Consider the following 19,759-nt stretch of genomic DNA (forward strand, 5'->3'; position numbering starts at 1 on the left):
CTGCCGCGCCGCGGGGGGTGGGGGGTGGGAGGCCGGAGCGCGGGGAGGGGCCGGGGTGACCGCCCCCTCCCGCCGCGGGCCCGGCGAGGCCGGGGTGGGGGGCGGGGGGCGCCCCGGCCGCCGGCCGCCTCCGTGGCCGCGGGGCCGCCGTTCCGCGGGCGCAGGCCCGGCCGGGCGGGTGCGGGGCGGGAGGTGGCGCCGGGCGCTGAGTGGCGGCTCCGGGTCCACCCCTGGCGCGCCGGTGCGAGCGGGAGGCGGGAGGCGGGGAGCGCAGGGGCGGCGGCGAGAGGGAGCGCAGCAGCGAGCATGTGCCGCGGAGCCCAGTAACCAGGGACGACCGCGGCCACCCCGCGGCCCGCGTCGGCGCCCAGCCCAGCGCAGCTCCGCGCCGCGGCGCCCGGAGAGGGCGGCGGCCGGACGGCCCGGGCCTGCGAGCGGCCCGCCCCGCGCCCCCGGCCCCGCGCCGCACCCAGGGGGGGGTGGGGGCCGAGGCGCCGCCAGCCGCGCCGCGCCGCGCGCCGGAGCCCCCGCGCCCGGGCCCACGCGGGCCCGGCGCAGACAAAGGCGCGGCCCCGGCCCCGGCCCTCCGCGCGCCCCGCCCGCCGCCCGCCCCGGCCCGCGCCGGCCGAGCCGCTCCCGCCGGGCGCCCCGACGGGGTCCGGCCGGGGGGCGGGGGGCCGCGGCCGCCGAGGATGGGGAAATCCAACAGCAAGTTGAAGCCCGAAGTTGTGGAGGAGCTGACCAGGAAGACCTACTGTGAGTGCGCGCGCTCGGACCCCCGCCCCGCGCTCCGCCTCCGCCCGCTGGCGCCCCTCCCCCCGCGCGCGGCCCCCTCCCCCCGACCTCTCCCCGGACCCCCTCGGCCCTCCCCCGGGCGCGCCCGCCGCACCCCTCCCCCCTCCCGGCCACTCCCCGCCCGGCCTCGGCGCGCGCCCCTCCGCAGCCCCCGGCCGCGCCCCCCCCCACCCGGCCCCACACCTGGCCCTATTGTTCTAGGGCACCCCTCCCCCCCGTCGCCCCCCTCCCCCCCCCCCCCCGCGCCCGGGACCGGTACCGCCTGGCCGCGCGCGCGGGGCCACCCCCGGGCCGGGAGGGCCGGCTCCAGCCCACCCGCCGCCCCCCCTGTCTGCAGAGCTGTCCCGAAGAGCCGGGGTGTGCCCGGGCGAGGGGCGGTGGTCGGGGAGGGGGCTCCCGGTTGCGCGGTGGCTCGGACTGGCACGGGCGCAGCGGGGTGGGTGATTCATGCATCACGATGCCGTGCCGTTGCCGCCGCCGCCGCCGCTGCTGCTGCGAGGTTGGCCTGTCGCCCCCTCCCTGGCCCGGATCGTGTGTGTTGGGGTGGGAGGGGGGGGGCGAGGCTTGTCAGAGAGCTCCAGGCGGCGGCGTGGGGTCTCGGGTGCCCTGTGGGCTGCAGGCTTTAGGGGGTGAATTCTCCCCTGGCCCTGATCCCACCTCCCCCCCCCCCTTTTTATCCCTTGTCTGCCACACCGGAGAATGGGTTTATACAGCGGGGGAGTGGCGGCGGGCGGGGGGAGGGTGGGTGGTGATCTGGGCGATCTCTACAGGTAAGCATTCGGGGCATCCCTAGGACCCCCCTGTCTGCGATCTCGGACTTCTCTAGAGCTGTCTCCGTGTCTCTCCACTTGGCCCAACTTCACAAGTGTCCTGTACCCTCGGATCTTCGGTGTCTCCATGACAGACCTGTCCCTTCTCTGCAGCCTTTCCCCAACCCCCCGGGGGGGGGGCGGGACACCCCAGCTTGCCAGGGGTTAATGGCGCTGGGTCCTGACCGCTTGGTCTTTCATTTTGGGGACGGGGAGAAGAACCCATACATGGTCTGGAAGGGCTTCTGCCTGGGTGTCTGACTCGGAAGGGGGCCCTGGCCCTGGGTATGGGTTGCAATTCGGAGCGGGCACCTGGGCAGCAGCGAGGGTCTAGCCCCTCTGCACTCTTCCGGGAGGCAGCAGATTGACTGTCAGCCTCCTGCGTTGACGGAGGCCGGGGAGGCAGCTTCTGTGGTGCATTGCACAACCTCTGCCCCCCTCCCCCCTCCATCGGTCTTCTGGGCACGTTTGCAGGTCTGGCCAAGCCCACGGTTCAGCTCCGTGCCCCTCGCCCCCGTGTGCTGGGAACAAAGGGGGCTCTCCTGAGCGGGTGCTAGTCCGCTGAGAGGCACTGGTCCTTCTCCGGTGGAATTCTCCAGCAAAGAGCTCACATCCCAGTAGCTTCTCCTTGAAGCGTGGAGGCTCTGGGGACCGAGACTCAGTCCCTTACTTCTCTTACCCTCTTTCCTGGGGTGTGTGTGTCTGGGGGGGGGTGCTTTCCAGTTTGGCTACTGTTTTGTGACATTCGCTGGGCCTTCCCTCAGGCCCCGTGCAGGTGTGGGCCGCAGCTGTCCGCAGGCAGGCGGCAGGTGGGGCTTCCCAGATTCCTGTGCCCGGGGAGGCAGAGGGCACCACAGGCTTTGTCAGGAGTGGTGGGCTTGGGTTGCACCGGGGCGTCCCCGTCGTGGTGGAGCCTGAGAGCCACCTGCGAGCTGAATGAAGCCAGGTCGCCCGCTACGGAGCATGTGACATGCCAGCCTCTTTGCGTCACCAGCTCATAGGATCGTCAACCGCCCTACACACGGTGGGCACTGTTACCAACCTCATTTACCGATAAGGAAACTAAGGCTCCCAGGGGTGAAGTCACATGCCCGGGATCCACCCGGGACCGCGGGTGGCGGCAGGACTTTCAAAGTCCAGTCTGTCTCCGAAGTTCTGCCCCTTAAAAGACCTCGCAACTCAGGCCGAGAAGTCCGGAGGGGGTCTTCTTCTGTGTGTCCCTGCCCGGTGGCCGCCATCTGGCAGTGATAGTGGATTGTGGATGGGAAGGGGCGTGGGGCGGTCATTTTGTCCACCCCCCCCTCCCTGGGGACATCCGTCAACTTTGGGAGAAGTTGAGTCAACAAGGCTTTGTTAGGAAGGGGTCTGGTGCTGCTGGGCTGGCCTGGGCTATTTTTAAAGGCCTTTGGAGACGTGGAACAGTTTTGATCGGAGAGAGCGAACGGAGTCCTTTCCTCGGTAGAGCCCTTATTAGGCGTGGGCTGGGGGAGGTGGCGGTGGGTTCATTTGCCTCCTGTCCGTCTCGCTCGCCGATGCTTGGGTGTGCTGGCACTTAGTAGGCCCACAGATATTTGCTGATGAAAAGCCTCCCAGCAGGAAGAGCAGAGAAAGCCTCCAGCTTGTTCTAAGGCCCTAGATGGACTTCCTTCTGATGGGGACTGGAGTCATCTGCTCTTTGTTCCGGGGGCGGGGGGGGGGGGGAGGAGGGAGGGTTCTATGTGTGAGGTCAAGAGAGGAGCACTTAGCAAGGGCCGTCAAATGTCAGAGTCTCCTGGAGAGCCCGTTAAATACCAAGTGCCCGGTAGCTTCGCTCTGAGTTCTCGTGCTTAAGGTCTGGGCCGGGTCCAGGGCCTTGCATCCTGACGGGTGTTTGTCATGCGGATCTGGGTTCCCAGGAGCCCCACTTGGAGCCCGGTACTGGTTCTGGGGGTCCTGGCATGCGTAAGCATCGCCCGGTGTCCTAGGCTACCTCGGGATACCGCAGCTGGCCACAGCGCCCGGAGGGGAGCCCAGATGTTCGCACCTGAGTCATTGCTGGCTGTCGCCCTTGGTGGTCATTCTCCTGCTCCCTGGGAAGGACTGTCCTGGTGGTCTGTGTGTGTGTGTGTGTGTGTGTGTGTGTGTGTGTGTGTGTGAGGAAGTCCGAGAAAGTCTACGAACACATCTGGATTCAGCCTAGCTAAAACCCTCCGTCTTTCAGGCTGAACACTGCAGAGGTTTTTTCCGCCTCTGCAGATAAGATTTTGTAAATCATCCTGCTCCATAACCCAGTCCTCACCCTTCCTGGCACGGCGCGTATCCAGAAGCAGCAGGAGGGGCTTCGACACTGGTGGGGGCCCCCCTGCCCAGAGCAGCAGTCAGCCGGCAGCCCGGTTTCTTTGAGGTCTGGCCCACTTTCTTCCGGCTCGTCGGTGGGGGCTGATCCCTGCGTGCCCAGGCTGTGGCACAGGCCGGCCCCTCTCCGAACCGCACCTCGCTTGCCTCATCTGCCAAATGGGTATGTCATGGCTCCTGGCTCCCCAGGGGATGTAAGTCGGCAACAGGACAATTCCCTTAGAGCCTAACTCGCGGCCTGTGGCATAAAGGGTCCTTCTGAATGCACGACAGTTGTCAAGGAGGCCCGGGAGCCGTCATTACTGAGGTTTTGACTACACACTTCAACTTCATCTTGAATTGGGCTGAAAGGTATCTTGCGGGCAAAGTTCGTCTCTCCCCAGAGGAATCCTCCCTCGGCCCTGGACTTGGTGTCTAACACACAGGAGGCATGGAGAGGAGGGGGGGGTCTTTGGTTCTCCCGAGTTTCAGCAGTTTCCTGTTTTACCTGCCGTGGTCTCCCCGCACCCCCGCTTGTTAATTCTCGGTCTGCCCAGACCTGCCGTCCCCTGAGCGCTCGCTCCGTGCCGGGCGCAGACGCTGGACTGTGGGGAACCACAGAGATGTGGTTCTTGCCTTCGGATGGAAACCAGCCAGATGGCCCCAAACGCCAGGCTTACGGGGCTCGAGGCGTTTGTTGTGGTCTGAGATGCATTGGTTTAAAGGCTTCTGGGCCCCAGCCAGGCAGCCCCAAGAGGCAGACCCCTCCACCCTGCCTCCCTTATCCTGCCCAGGGGAGGCCCTCCCCTGGGACCCTCTGCCCAGGGCCCAGAGGAGGTCACCTGCTCCTTGCCGCTCTCGGTCAGCCCAGGCTCTGCCTTGACCTTGCTTGCCAACCTTGAGTCTCTGCAGCCTTTTCCCTGATGCCCAGAATGGTGCCCGACACGCGGCAGCTTGTGGAGGGGAGAGGCCTCCAAATGGGAGGTCCGGGGAGCCGGCGGCTAAAGCCTCTGCCACCTGGGGTGGAGAAGGGGACCCTCGTTCACGGTCAGGAGCCTGGGGTGATGCTGGGTGTCACCATGACCCTTTGGCTTTGGGAAGCGTCCCTTCGCGTAAGATGAGGAATATTCTCTGATGATCACTCCCCCCACTCAGTGCCGCTCAGCCAGAGGGGGCAAGACATCGCCGTGGGCGGGGGCGGTATCTGGTACCCAGTTTGGGACACATAGGGGGTTGGGGTGTGAAGGGGCCCACGGCCAGGCTAGGAATAAGCCACCCAGGAGAGGGAGGGCCCAGAGGGAGGAAGGCGGCTTCTGTGATCCCTACGCGTCCTGGGTACAAGAGGGGAAGACCGAGGAGCCTGGCTCCCTCTCTGTCCCGAGGGTGAGACACAGCGGCAGCCACAATTGAGATCGGAGTCTTTACGCCAAGGTGGGCATCTGGGCAAGAAACGCCAAGTCCGCTGTTAGGAAAGAACTCAGCATCCTGGAGAATGGAGCTGGGGCCTCAGTCGGGCTCTGTGACCTTGGGCAAGTCACTGACCCTCTCTGAGGCCCAGCTGGCTCGTCTGTGATACCTGCTCACGTGACTCTGTGGGTCCAAACGGGAGGGTGCTTTGAGGTCCAGAGCGTGGGCCAGAAAGGGAAAGGGGGTTGTTCAGCGGCAGGGTCTCGGGGCGGGGGTGGGGGGTGGGGGTAGAGGGCCTCCGGGACCAGATGTGCGGGTGTTCTAGCTCCTGTCTCCTGCAAGCTTTCTCCCAGAGTTTTCCTTTCCTCCCGGGGAAGACGGGCCTCACAGAGGCCCCAGAGTTGGATTCACGGCCACTTGAAGGGTTTAGCCCGGTACCTGCTTCTGAGGGGACCCTTGAAACTTCCGGTGGCACTTGGTCCTGGGATATGTGTCCTCTGTCTTCTAGAACAGGACACGCCGAGTGGGGGGTCTGCAGCCTGCCCCCTTGTGCAGAGAGAAGCAGAAGAAACCAGGGAAGGTCGGGACTTGCTGGGGGTCCCAGAGCCCAGGCCGCCTCCTCACACCTGTTCTGGCACTTTCTTTTTCTTTTTCTTTAATTTTCTTAACGTTTATTCATTTGTGAGAGAGAGAGAAACGGAGTGCAGCCGGGGGGAGGGGCAGAGAGAGAGGGAGACACAGAATCCGAAGCAGGCTCCAGGCTCCGAGCCGTCAGCCCAGAGCCTGACACGGGGCTCGAACTCATGAACCGTGAGATCGTGACCTGAGCTGAAGTCAGACGCTTAACCGACTGAGCCACCCAGGCGCCCCCCTGAAAACATTATTTTTTAGTGGTGTACCATGTGAATGCAACATTTCATTTGATCCCCGGCCATTGGACAGTTAGGTTGCTTCCTCCCTCCCTCCCTCCCTCCCTCCCTCCCTCCCTTCCTTCCTTCCTTCCTTCCTTCCTTCCTTCCTTCCTTCCTTCCTCTTTCTTCCCTCCCTCCCTTCCTTCCTCCCTCCCTCCCTCCCTCCCTCCCTCCCTCCCTCCCTTCCTTTCTTCCTTCCTTCCTCTTTCTTCCCTCCCTTCCTCCCTCCCTCCCTCCCTTCTTCCCTTCCTTCCCTCCTTTTGCCAATATCAACAGTGCTGTGATGAACATTCTTGTACTAAATCTTTGTAAGAACAGCTTTGCAATAAATTTTGCACCAACTCTTCCTGAAGTTAATGCCCCAGAATGAAGCTGTGGCATTAAAGCCTGGGGACATCTTACAAGGCTTCTGATGGAAAAATTGTTAAATCACTCTCCGGAGAGTACGTTCCCATTTACATCTGCAGGAAACATGGACGAGAGGGTGCCGGTTCGCTTGCATTCTTGCCAGCACTGAGTCTTGCTGCTTTTCTGGACGATTGCTGATTTTGTGGGGGAAGAAAAGAGTGGCTCACTGTTTCAGTGTTCATTCCCTTGATTAGGGGAGGGGCAGAGAGAAAGAGGGGGACGGAGGATCCGAAGCAGGCTCCGCGCTGACCGCGCAGAGCCCGACGCGGGGCTCGAACTCACAAACCGTAAGATCGTGGCCCGAGCCCAAGTCGGGCGCTTAACCCACGGAGCCCCCGAGGCGCCCTTGATTACCGTTCGATAGAATTCTAGAATCTCTGAGCGAGAGGGCACTTTGGGGTCATGTAGTCCAGTGCCCTTTTTTACAAATGGAAAACCCTAGTCTCAGAGAGGCGAGGTGTCTTTCCCAAGGTTACGTGGCAAATACCAGGCAGAAACCCAGGACGGCTGGCTCTCGTTGGGGGCGCCTCCCACTGTACCATGATGGGGTGGCTGTTGGGGTTGAGATGGTGAGGTCTTGCTTTTTTCTGAGATGGTTCGTCTTGTCCTAAATATCTCTTACTCTCGGATAAGGAGAAAACCGGCATCCATTAAAAAGAGCATCCTTTTTACTGGGATCGTGAGATGAAATGCTTCGCACGTCCTGGGTGTGGTCTATTTACCAGGGCACAGAACCTCATAAATTAATGTGCCAAGTTTCCAGGTAGCTTGAAATCGGGGTCAGATTCCCGGCTGAGGGCAGGACAGCAGCGTGTTGAGGGCTTGTGGGCCAGCTTGCTGTCTTGTGGCCGTGGCCGTCCAGCCCCTGACCCCTCTGAGTTCTGGGTGTGCGTCTGGTGTGTGACACGGGGATGGACCACAGGCTTCTTCCCAGCAGGAGGACACAGGGAGCGGTATGTAGTAAGTGCTCAGTAAATACTGTCACAGGAAAGAGGCCGCATAGCTGTTGGTGTCAGGGCACCGCGGTCCTCGGCCCCTCCCCTGGGCGGTCACAAGCCCTCTGCTAAATTGGGAGGGAGTGGCCAATAGGAGGGCCTCTGGATTTGGCCTCGCTGGCTGGTGGCAGGATCATTCTGAGTCGGGGAGGGAAGGCCTGCTCGGAGACGCTGGCCTTTCGATCCCTTGCATGGACGTGGCCTTGGAGGGCCGGAGAGACACCTGCCTGGGCTCCAGTCCCAGAACCCTCGCAGCCTGGACAGTGACTGTGGAGTCACCAGCGCCCCCTGGGACTCAGTTTCCCCTTCTGTGCAATGTTCACATTGCCGGCTGGCGAGACTGCTGTGGGGCGGCTACACCGGGGCCCCCGGGGATGGAGCGCGCCCCGTGTCTGCCTCTGGTGTCTCCCTGGGAGAACGCGCTGTCGCGGCCACAGGCACAGTTCTTAGTTTCTCGTGCCTTGGTTTTCCGATCTGCGGGTTGGGTCCGCTGTGGGTGAGGTTAGGAATAGCGGAGGCGTGAATTTGGTGGCTCATCAGCGAGGGGGGAGGACCCGTAATCAACAACGCACGAGGATCAGCGGCCGTCTCTGCAGTAGGTTCGTGTGAGTGTGTGTGTGTGGCGGGGGGGCTCAGGGCTCCCATGTGCCCATCACCAGTTCCTCCCAGGAGTCCCTGGGGCGGGAGGGAGGGGGTCCTCGCTTACAGATGAGAAACCGAGGCTCACAGGGGATCGGGGTTGGCCCCAGGTCACCCGTCTGCCGTGAGGCAGGTGGCCCTTGATTCCGGGCCGGGTGCGGGCCCTCGTGGGCGGGGGTGCCGCGAAGCTGCCGTGGCCGCGTGTGCGGGCGATCGTGAGCAAGCGTGGGCGCCTGGCGTGGGTGTGCGGCGGGGCGGGGGCTGGGATCACATGCGCCAGCCCCGGTCCCCGTGGGCGTGCTCTGGGTGTGAGTGACGGGGTCGCGGCGCGTGTCAGGAGTGGGCGGGCCGGCTCGTCTGGGCACGCACGTGTGCATGCTGGTGTGCGTGAGGGCAGCTCCGTGCAGGTCGTAGATGTGGATGTGCGCCGGCGGGGGGGGCGGGGAGCGGGGGGGGGGGGGGGGGGCAGCCTGGGAGCCTGAGTCACAAGCTGATTGCGCAGTTGCCGGCCCTGGGACCCGGCGACCTGGCTGTCCCTTCTCGGCCTCCTTCTGCCCTCGCCACCGTGGTCTGTGGGGGCCCGTCTGTCCTGGGGCAGTTGGGGGGGGGGGAGGAACGTGAGAAGAATAACAAAGGTGACATCCCCCGTTTACCAAGGGAGCATGCGGTGCCCTGAATCCCGAGTGCAGATTTATCCCCGCTGTGGTGTCACCGCGACCCGGGGAGGAGGGACTGTTGTGCCTACTTTACAGGTGAAGAAAGAGAGGCCCGGGCAGATTCAGAGACATGCCCAGGGCCTCCCCGCCGGCCAGTGGCCAAACTGGGGCTCAGGCTCGGCTCTTTGTCTGACAAAACAATGCCCCCCACCACGTGCCTGCCTCCCACGGTCTCTGTGATCCTTACGACCTTGGAGCTCCTGAGGAGGGCGGTGAACACCCCAGCACTGGAGGCATTCAAGCAGCTGTTGGACATCAGATGCTGGCCGGGCATCCCAGCTTCCCGGGGCCGGATGTGAGCTCGGACAGCGGGTGGGATCCTTCTGGTTCCGTAGCCTGTTTCGCCTCCTGCAAGGGATTTGGGGCAGCCTCGGCCTTGGCTGCCTCTGGGAGTCGGGCCTCTCTCTCAGCCCCTGCCCATCCCAGCGGAGGCTCTGGTGCTCGCTAGGTGCCCAGCGCTGTGCTCGCCTCACGGAGTCCTCCCGGCCCGTGAGCTCAGGAGCGGTGTGTCCCCTGGTGCGGTGTTGGCCCCATCCCTGCTCCCGGGGAGCCTGCAGGCTGGGGCCGGGAAGCAAGAGGCCGCCCAAGGATACGGCCGGCCGTGGAGACCAGTGGTACCCCTGGAGCGCCCCCGGCTGTCCCGACCTGCCAGTGCCTGGTGTGGGCTGGGTACCTCGAGAAAGGTCTGTTGGACAAAGGAAGAGACCACAGGTGCAGTGTGAGGCTCGGGGACATAGCAACAGAGGGGACCTCAGAGGCCAGAGGTCTGGTAAGCTCCTTGAAGGTTGGGACAACGTGCGGTGGATTTGTTTTTGTGCAGTGCCCAGCCTGGAGCCACGCACAGGGCAGGCCTGTGAACACCTCCGCGTAAGGCTTTGGGCTTCCCAGAGTGTCCGTGTGTTGCTTTGTTTCGGTCGTCCCCCGGCCAGGGTGGGACCTGACTGTGCTCCTGACCCACAATCAGACGAGGCCCGGGGAACCTCCAAGGGAGTCGGGGTCTGGGGTCCTGGTTCCAGCCAGACTTGCTGTGGCTTTCGGCTACCCCCTCAGGGTCTCCATTTCTCCAGCGTCCTGCTGTCTGTGTGATGGGATGTCACCTTTTCTTTTTTTTTTCTTTTAATTTTTTGAAATGTTTATTCCATTTTTGAGAGACAGAGTGCATCCGGGGGAGGGGCAGAGAGAGAGAGAGGGAGACACAGAATCCGAAGCGGGCTCCAGGCTCCGAGCCGTCAGCACAGAGCCCGACGTGGGGCTCGAACCCACGGACCGTGAGATCGTGACCTGAGCCGAAGTCGGACGCTTGACCCACTGAGCCACCCGGATGCCCCTGGATGTCACCTTTTCTTAGCCCAAGGGTATCCTGACGGGGCCCCCTAGGGGGCGGTACTCCCCAGGTTGGGGGTGCCCAGAAAGGGGTGCAGGGCAGCTACTGGCTGTGGCACTCCTGGTCTCATGCGGTGGCACCGGGAAGCTGGCGGGGCGTCCAGGCCACCAGGCCACCGTGCTCTGGATTCCCTGGCAGGGGAGAAGGAGGAGGGCGGGAGGAATGTGGCTTTGAGGAATGTTTAACCCAAAGCAGAAATAGCACTCTGCTTTTTTTATTTCAGGCTTGGGTTTTCAGCTAGGAAGTGGGCTCAGAGTGCGCCTCTCTCTCTCTCTCTCTCTCTCTCTCTCTCTCTCTCTCTCCAGCCTCCCCCGGCTTCCCTACTGCTCTGGCCTTTTGGGGACAGAAGGTGGCCTCTTTTCTTTTCTTTTTTTTTTTTTTTAAACGATGAAGCTTCTGCGGGAACCAGAAAGGGCCCTGGCTCTGGCGGCCCCCAGAGCCGCGTTCACTTCCCATCCCTCCTTCTCCACCTCCCAGCCCCGACTCCTGACTCCGCTTTTTCTTCTGCGGAGCAGGGGTGGGAGGGGCGGGGGTAGGGGGGTGGGGGGGGAGGACGACGGGAGCTGCGATGGCTTGTGCGCAGTGGGGCGTCAGGCGCTCCCGGGCAGGGTCCCGCCGGGCCTGCGGCCGAACCCCGGCTCCTCCCGTGAGCTCTGGGACCCTCGGCCAAGCTCGTTCCCTCGAGCTTCCTTACTTCACCTGTGAAATGGGCAGATGATGACAGTCCCACTTCCCAGGACTGTGGCCCGAACGAGTGTGAAAATACTGGCAAAGGGGCCTGGCCGGTCCCAAGTTCCCGTACCCCTTCCTCTGAGCCCCGGCGGCCTCAGGGGATGGGAGATGCCTCTTGTAGGCTCGCTGCCAGGCTGAATGGGGGTCCGTGCCCGGGGCGAGGGGTCGCTCCGAGGTGCTTTTCACCCTCCCCTCCCCTCTGGTTCACCCTCTGCGCGTGCCAGCACCCAGCGGCCCCTTTACGGCAGGAGCCCAGAGACCGGCCAGTGGCCTCCCCAGATTGGGTGGCGGGGGCACCTTCAGCTCGGCCCCTTCTCACTCAGCGATGAGCACCTTGAGCACGGACTCGTCTGGTCGTGGGGTCACCGCTGTCCGCCCCCCCACCCCCCCGGCTCCCGGAAAGAAAGGAGCCCGGCGCGTAACTGTTGGAAGAAATGAACAAATAGGAAAACGCACAAGCTAACAAGTGAACAGAGCTGCTTGTCGCCCCATCGGGTCTTCACCCTCCGTTCCTGTGTGGCCCCCTCTGACCTCCTGGGCTGGGGCTGGGGGTGCTGACCCTGTCTGCTGGGGGGTGGGGGCCCTGAGAAGGCAGGCCCGGCGAGGACCTGGGCCCCCCTCTCCTTCCGGGGCCGGGAGACGAGGAAGGGGTCCAGCCGGCCCACAGGGCCCCTCCTTTCAGCAACCCCCCCCCCCCCCCCCGCTCCTGTCTCTTTGTTAGGAACGGAGAGATTCCTGTTCAAAGGCAGGAGATGGGGCTATTTTTGGCACTGTGGGGGAAAAAGCGAATGCTTCCCTTCTGTTCAAAAATGGTGTGTGTGCTGGGCAGACGAGGCTCGACAGAGCTCAAAGCCCGTGCTGCCTGGGCCTCTGCCCCCGCGGCCCCCAGGGTCCTGCCTCCCTCCCGTCCGTGGCTCAGTAGCCCCCACGGCCTCATGGGGAGGCAGTTATTTCCAGACATGAGGACGCCCTTGCTGGGCCGGAGCGCAACACGATCTTAATTAAAACTAACAGCAGCCGTCAAAATACAGAAGAGGGGCCTACGAGCCGCCCTTACCTGGATTCGTGTTTCCTTGGCCCTGGCTCTGTGGAGCCGGGGGCGGTCGTGAGAAGTGTTCTGGGCGCATCTCAGGAGAAGGAGGCCCAGCCAGCTGGGAGGGAGCGGCTGGAGGGCCCGGGTGCCCGTGCGGGGCGAGTTTGGCCAAGGGTATCCCCGGGCCACCTTGCCACCCTTCACTTCAGAGGCAGAACACCTCTGCGGATCCGCTGTCTCATGCCAGGTCCTGGGGGGCGCCAGGACGCAGGGCAGTTGGATGGATGGATGGATTTCTGGTCTTCTGGCATTCGGAGCCGGCCGGAGAAACACGAGGCTAGGATAAGCGTCAAGACAGGACGTTCTGCAATGCTAGGGGAGGCTACCAGGTCTGGGGTGGGGTGGGGAGGGGTATCTGGGAGGGCTTCCTGGAAGAGGTGATGTTTCAGTTGAACCCTGGGGATAGGGTGGCCAGCCATCCTAAACAGTTGCTCGTTGTTCACCTGAAATCTAGTTTTAACCAGGCATGCTATATTTTTATATGCTAAATTTGGTGGCCCTACCTGAGGGAGATGTGGAGAAGGCACAAAGAGATCTTGGGGGGATTGGTTTATGGGGGGGGGGGGTGTCGAGAGTGTTTCGGGCAGAAGGAGCGGCGTGTTCCAGGTCTGGAGGCATCTGGGTATGGCAGCTCTGAGGGGCTAGGGAAGGTGTAGGGGCCAGAGTGGAGGGGAGGTAGGTGGGAGGGCAGAGGCCTGCCTGGTTAGCCCTGTGGAGGGGGGCCGACCCCACCTGGGGGGAAGCGCTGCTGGGGGCCGGTCTGGGGACCGAGGTGAGCCACGCGAGGCCCCAGGCACGCCTGGGGAGGTGGGCGCCCGTCTGGCCTCCGGTGGGTTCTGGCCAGGCCGACAGATGTGTGGCTATGCTTCTCTGTGTCCCATGACTGCTTGGAGTCCCAGTGCTGGGGTCCTCCTCCTGCCTGGGACCAGGAGAAGGACCGGGGTGGGTCACTTCTGTGAGGAGGGCCCGTCAGGGTCAACCTCTGCCCTCGGTTCTTTTATTTTATTAGTTTTTTTTTTTTTAATATCTTATTTATTTTTGAGACAGAGACAGAGCACGAGCAGGGGAGGGGCAGAGAGAGAGGGAGACACAGAATCCGAAGCAGGCTCCGGGCTCCGAGCCGTCGGCTCAGAGCCCGACGTGGGGCTCGAACTCACAGACCGCGAGATCACGACCGGAGCCGAAGCCGGACGCTCAACCGACTGAGCCCCTAGTTTTTTTCTTTTTATTGTTATTTTTTGAGCGCGAGCTGGGAAGGGGCAGAGGGTGAGTGTGTGAAGCAGGCTCCACGCTGGGGCTCGATCCCATGAGCGTGAGATCATGACCTGAGCCGAAATTGAGAGCCAGACCCTCAACCTTAACCGCCTAACTGAGCCACCCAGGCAGCCCAGCCCTTGGTTCTTAAAGGGCCAGAGCCAGAGCGCACAGCGCTGCTGACCCCAGGGTGCCTGGTTCCCATTCCCGGTACAGCCCCTGCTTAGTCTCAGTATCCCTGCCAGTGCTGCCTTCAGCGACCTGGTATGTGAGGGGGGGTTGGGGGGGCTGTCACCTTCCCTGGGTCTCTCAGCCTGCCCTCTCCGCCCCCCACCCCCCCCAGCTGGGTTGGGCTCCCGGTTTACACAGATCATTAGACGGCTGCGCTGTCGTGTGCTTTAGGTCTGTCTCTCCTGTTACATCGGAGACTCGCGGGACAAGGACCTGTGTCCGGGGGCCAGTGCCGTGTCCCAGCTCAGGGCCTGGCCCATACGCTGCTCAGCAATTCGTTATCGAATGCGTGAAGGGGGGAAAATAATCCCATTTGTTCTTTCTAACTACCCTGTTAGGACGGTATCGTTGCCAGCATCACCCCCCGTTTTATAGACGAGGACACGGAGGCCCAGAGGGGTGAATTCCGTTTCCCAAGGTCACAGAGGGGCTAACGAATGATTTCGCTCAGGGGCGCCTGGGGGTGGCTCGGCCGGTTCAGCGTCCGACTCTTTAGTTTCGGCTCAGGTCACGGTCTCGCAGTTCGTGGGTTCGAGCCCCACGTCGGGCTCCACGGAGCCTGCTTGGGATTCTCTGTCTCCCTCTCTCTGCCCCTCCCCGCCTCAAAATAAATACATAAACATTAAAAACAACAAAAAGAGAAGGATACATTGCAGAAAAAGACCCCTCCTGCCGACCGAGCAGCCCGGTGCCTCCCACAGCCTCCGGTCTCGGCAAGTGCTTGGAAGAGGTTAGTGGAGTTGGGCCGAACTGAGTCCCTAAGCACTTGGTTTGGTCCTCCCCGGGGAGTCCTGAGAAGACCCTGTCCGCCGACCTTTCCCCGAGGCCTCGAAGGAAGCAGAAGAAGGCGTGTGGTTCACCTCCTTCAGGACCGACTCCCGTGGGAGATTCAGAGATCCCGGGTCTCCTGACGAGGAAACCGACGCTCAGAGAGGTTAACTGACGTGTCTGAGGTCGCCCGGCTGGAACGCAGGGGAGCTGGGGGTTGGAGGCTGCGAGCGGGCCTTGGTCTGGATCGCTCAGCCAAAGCGAGCTGTTAATAGATCGGCAGATTTCGAGGACCTTTGCTTCCCAGCCCGGGTGGGGAGTCAGAGAAGCCGAGGACTCGGGGCCTCTTTTGAGGAGCACCAGATGATGCAGTTCAGGAGTCAGGCAGGAAGTGAAGAAGGGGACCCCCTGAAGGCATCTGTGGGATGTTTGCAAAGCTGTACTTCTCCGGCAAGTTCGGGGAGTCACGCGGACCCTGCTTCTGGTCCCAGCCTCCCTGCAGACTGACTTTGGTCCTTGGGCAGGTGGCTTCAGCTGTTGGTGCCTCAGTCTCCTGATCTGTAGAAGGGGGTTATGAAGTCCTTGTCGGACGGCATCGTTCGGGCACTGCTTGTGTTTAATGCCTGCCAGGTATTTAGTGCGCGTGGGTTTGCGGCAAATGCTAACAAATGGAGACGTTCCGCACGAGACAAAGTACATCTTCCTGCAGTTCTCACAGTTTGTGGGGGGAGGGGGAGTTATTTAACTTATATAGAAATTGATATATTTTATGACTTTATTTTTAGGGTAAAATAACTATTTATAAATGATGACGCAGAATGCGGACCTTGTGGAAATAGCTGAGCTGGAAAGTAAGATTTGTTTTTTTTAATGTTTATTTGTTTGAGAGACAGAGACAGAGCACAAGCAGGGGAGGGGCGGAGAGAGAGAGAGGGAGACACAGAATCCGAAGCAGGCTCCAGGCTCCGAGCTGTCAGCACAGAGCCCGACGCGGGGCTCGAACCCACGAGCCGCGAGGTCGTGACCTGAGCCGAAGTCGGACGCTTAACCGACTGAACCACCCAGGTGCCCGTGGAGCGTAAGATTTGAGCCACACCTTGCTTTTGGCGGCTGCCCTCAGAGGCTCTGGCGAGGGTGCCTTCGGGGAGCCCCTGGACGCCTCCGGCAGGTGGCCCTGCTCCGGGGACCAAGCACTTTCACCCCGCGTGAGCCGGTTGGAGCAAACATTCTCACCCCGTTTGTCAGACGAGAAAACAGACGTGAGAGGCGTGACACAAACTGAGCTTTATCTGGAGGATCTAAATGTGGGGAGGGTCTCAGTGTCCAGGAGAAAGGTGGAGCCGGGAGCCTGGTTCTCAGGGGAGGGAGCGGCAAGGGCCGCTGTGACGGTCGGGAGCCCCTGCTCCCTGCAGGACCATGGAGCTCACACTCCGTGCACCCCGTGCCTGGCCCGCCGCAAGTGCTCGGTGAGTGCTGGCCTCAGCGGGTGGCCCCCTCCCTGGGGTCAACCGTCTCCAGGTTGAAGCCTCTTTGAGCGCACGGGCGACCAAGCTGGAGGGACCTGGGCGCCTGTCTCTACTCCTCCGCCACTGACTGTGACCTTGGGCGACTGCCTTTGCTTCTGTGAAGCCTCAGTTTCTTCACCAGCTCGGTGGGCCGGCAGGGACCCCCACGTGTCAGCACGGGGCCTGTTGCAGCAGGAGGGCTCAGCCAACTGAGCCGGAGCCACAGCCACCTGGGGCTCGGGAGGATCCTGAAGAGCCGGGAGGGAACAAGGGGCACCCCATGTCCTTCATCACGTGCTGCGCCCGCTGCTTTTGGCCTGCACCCTCTTTTTTTGGCTCTAACGGCGGCTCCATGAGGGAGAGGGGGACCAAGGCTCAGAGAGGGGAGGCCGTTGACGGAGGTCACGCAGCCGTGAGAGTGTGGCGGGCCTGTCTGCGCGAGGCCCGCCCGTGGTGGGGAAGAGCCTCCCTGCTAGGGCTGCGGGCAGGTCAGCCAGAGGCGGTCCCAGCAGTGGGGGGAGGGGGAGGGCCTAGAAGGGGGGGGCAACTCACCTAGTGCTGGCCAGAGCTGTGACCCCTGGAGCTTTGTGAGGCTTTACAAAATCCTGGGTGCAAAGGGCTTGGTCTGGGGCTAGACAGCTCGCAGATCTGGCCGCAGTGGGCCTGCGGATGCCTGTGGGTCCCCTCAGGCGAGCCGGCACCGAAGGTCCAGGGTCCGGTGTGAACTCGTCCCCGCAGGGGGCCGTGGGCCCCAGCCCACGCGGGTGGGGATAATGCAGAGGAGGCTGGGCGTCCGTCACCGTCACCCCGCCACCAGTGGGGAGAGGGGACCCAGAGGGGCGGGCTGGGGGTGGGGGGGCAGGCGGGGGGCCCAGGGCTCCGGGGGAACTTGCTCCTTCTGGGTCAGCTAGAGGGGCTTCCGGCTCAGCCTGGAATGCCCTGGAATTCTGGGCGGGAGGCCAGGCGCCTTTCTGATGAACTCAGGCTGGCTCCCTCCAGCTGGGCATTTATGGAAGCCAGGAGAGGGGTGGGCGGGGGGCTGGCGGTCTGTCTCCCCCGCCTGGAGGAGGCGTGGAGTGAGGGTCAGCACCAGTGACCTGTGCGTGTTGTCGGCTTATAGCTGATCTCCGAGGCAGCCCCCTCTTACAGATGAGCTCCCCCCGCCTCCCCCCTACCCGCCGGCCAAGGGCACCTAGCACCGTGCCTCCGGGACCTGGCCCGGGTCATCTGGCCCCGGGCATGTGCCCCCCTCCCATTTCCGTCACGCTCCTGGTGGGTGTCCACAGCCTTCTCCCCGGGACACGGGGCCTGTGGGGTCCGCCGTCATTGGCTTACTGCCTGCGGGTCACTTCACGGGGTGCGGAATCCAGGGACTGGAGGTCTCTGGAGTTGTGTGGCTGAGGGCGGCCGAGTCCCCTGCCCCCGCAGGAACACGAGTGTATTTCCATGCTGTCGTCTGAGCGCAGGGATGGTGGGAAATGATTTGGGGCTGAGGGGAGGGGGGGAGTTGAGGCACCTGGATGCTTGGGGAGTGTGGGTGTCTGCTCACCCTGCCCTCGGGTGTGGCCGGACCCCAGGGAGGACGACTCCCAAGCATTTAACTCTTTCTTGTCTCCCCACCTGCGCGTGTGTGGCCAATGTGCGGGTGGTCCCGTGTTTTCTGCCAGGTAGAGCTGGAAGAGGCGTCCCCCCAGGAAGGGGAGGTCCAGGGGGAGGTGCGGGTCCTTATGGGCCACGTGGAGCGTGAGGGGCCCCTGGACCACCGTGAGGAGCGTAGACAGGGGCTGAGCTAGAGGGGGGTGCGGGGTGCACAGGCCGTGCCCCCGGACAGCCGTGTGAAGAAGGGGCTCAGACGGACCCCGGTACTCGGAGGTTGAGCAAAGGAGAGGCCGGGGGCCCGTGGGCAGGATGCCGCACTTCTGGAAGCTGCCCTTCACTTCTGAGCGCTCTCTTTGTCCGAGTGCTCAGAGGCGTCAGGGCGGACGGAGTGTCAGATTTAGTGACAAGGGGCTGCCGGTGGCCAGGCCCGAATTTCCCCACTTCCTCTTTTTTGCGTGAATCGAACCAGAGAGGCCTTCTGGCTGCCCTGGAGGTGGGAGGTGCGGGTGACCCTGGCCCTTGATCCAGCCTCCGTCCCTGGAGAAGAAAACGGAGCCTGGGGCGGTCACAGGACGGTGGCCGAAGGGGCCCAGGGGAGCGCGGTCCGCCCGCCATCCCTCCAGCGCCTCTGTGGGGGCCGCCAGCCCCTGCTTTCCGTTCCCACCGTGTTTGAGCTGAGCCTCAATCAGCTGAGAGGTATTTTGCTTTAGGGAAATCAAAATCAGACTCAACATTTATCCTGGGCTCCAGGGACCGGCTCTCTCGTGTTCATTCCTGGCAGACAAGAGCTTCGTGCAGGGGGAGGAGGTGCAGGGAGCCGCCTCGGGAACGGGGGGGGGGGGGGGGGGCTGTTCCTGCTCTTCCTGCTGGGTGTGGCAAGGAGAGGGCTCTGTCTGCACCCCTGCTGCAGGGCGTGCGGGCTTAGTGGCAGCGAGCCAGCTGGGGGAGAGCTGGGCAGCGGGCAGTGGCTGGGCCCCTCCCCACTCGGGGCCATTGAGCCACCCACAGGCCTTCTCCCCGCCGCTCCCCCTTCTCAGGGAGGTCCGTGGGAGGGGAGGGGAGTGGAGGGGACACCCAGCCCCTCTCCTCCTGGCTCTCTGCCCTCTCTAGGCTGGGACTTTTCTTTCTCTTGTTTTCTTTTAAGATTTTTCTTTTTAAGTTGTCTCTATACCCTACGTGGGGCTCAAACTTACAACCCCGAGGTCAAGAGTCACATGCTCCACGGACCGAGCCAGCCAGGCGCCCCTAAGCTGGGAGTTTTCTATCCACCTTTTAAGAAGCCCTCCCAACGGCCGTGTCGAGTAGGAGTTTATGTAAACCCCATCTTTCAGATGAGGAATCAGAGGCTCAGAGAGGTTAAGTAACCTGTTCAGAACAACACAGCCTTCAAATGGCCAAGACAGGATGCTGACCCCGAGCCTCCCAACGCCTCAGCCTTGGGGTTGTCAATACTGGTTTCCTATCGAGTTCGGGCTCCCCCCCCCCCCCCCCCCGCCCCCCGGCCTGCCGGCAAGAGCGAGCTGGAGAAAGACAGCTCGTTTTCAAAGTGGGCCAAAGCCGGTCACAGGTTTCGTGAAGGTAAACCTGTACGTGAGAAACATATTGTAGGATGTGTCCCACATGCAGCCGGGTGGCTTGGTGACGGTGGGAAATCACCCGGGGTTTGTTCTCTGCCTCCGGTGTGCAGGAGGCTGGGCCGGGTGCCGAGGGCGATGCTAGGGTATGCCTCGGTCTCTGAGGGCTTGGCATCCAGCCGGGTAGAGGAGAAAACGGTGCTTCTGTTGAACATCTGCTAGATGGCAGACGTCGTGCCACGTGCTTTAAGGACACCCTCCTCTGGTAAGACAGAGGCTGTCACTTGTCCCATTTTCAGATGAGCAAACCAAGGCTCCAAGGTGTGGAGTCATTGTTCAAGGCCGCACCAGCAAAGCCCTGGCCTGGAGTGCTGGCCGAGCCGACCCCAGAGCCCTTTCTGTGGACCTCGCCACTTCACCGCTGTCCCCCTCGCCGACTTGGCCCCGGGCGGTCAGACAGACCGCGTGGCAAGCAGGGATTGCCACGGATCGGGGCGTTTCAGAGGGGGCCGTGGCAGGCGGGAGGGCTCTGTAGGAAAGGGGCATCCCAGAGGGGACCAGAAAGGTACATAGGGCTACCGAGGTGAAAGAGGTGAGGGAGGACGAGTGTCCTGGGCAGAGGGACA

The 19,759-nt window shown here is 62.8% G+C and overlaps 1 protein-coding gene across 1 annotated transcript in view; it reads left to right on the forward strand.

Annotated features, from left to right (window-relative positions):
* The first annotated feature begins 624 nt into the window (after positions 1-624).
* Positions 625-19,759, forward strand: part of NCS1 (neuronal calcium sensor 1) — a 51,031-nt gene continuing 31,896 nt past the window's right edge. Inside the window, exon 1 of the mRNA XM_043566464.1 lies at positions 625-756. Within this exon, the coding sequence (XP_043422399.1) occupies positions 693-756 (64 nt within the window). The 5' untranslated portion in view covers positions 625-692. The remainder of the gene's footprint in view (positions 757-19,759) is intronic.

Source organism: Prionailurus bengalensis, chromosome D4 (genome assembly GCF_016509475.1).
Source record: "Prionailurus bengalensis isolate Pbe53 chromosome D4, Fcat_Pben_1.1_paternal_pri, whole genome shotgun sequence".
NCBI lineage: Eukaryota > Metazoa > Chordata > Mammalia > Carnivora > Felidae > Prionailurus > Prionailurus bengalensis.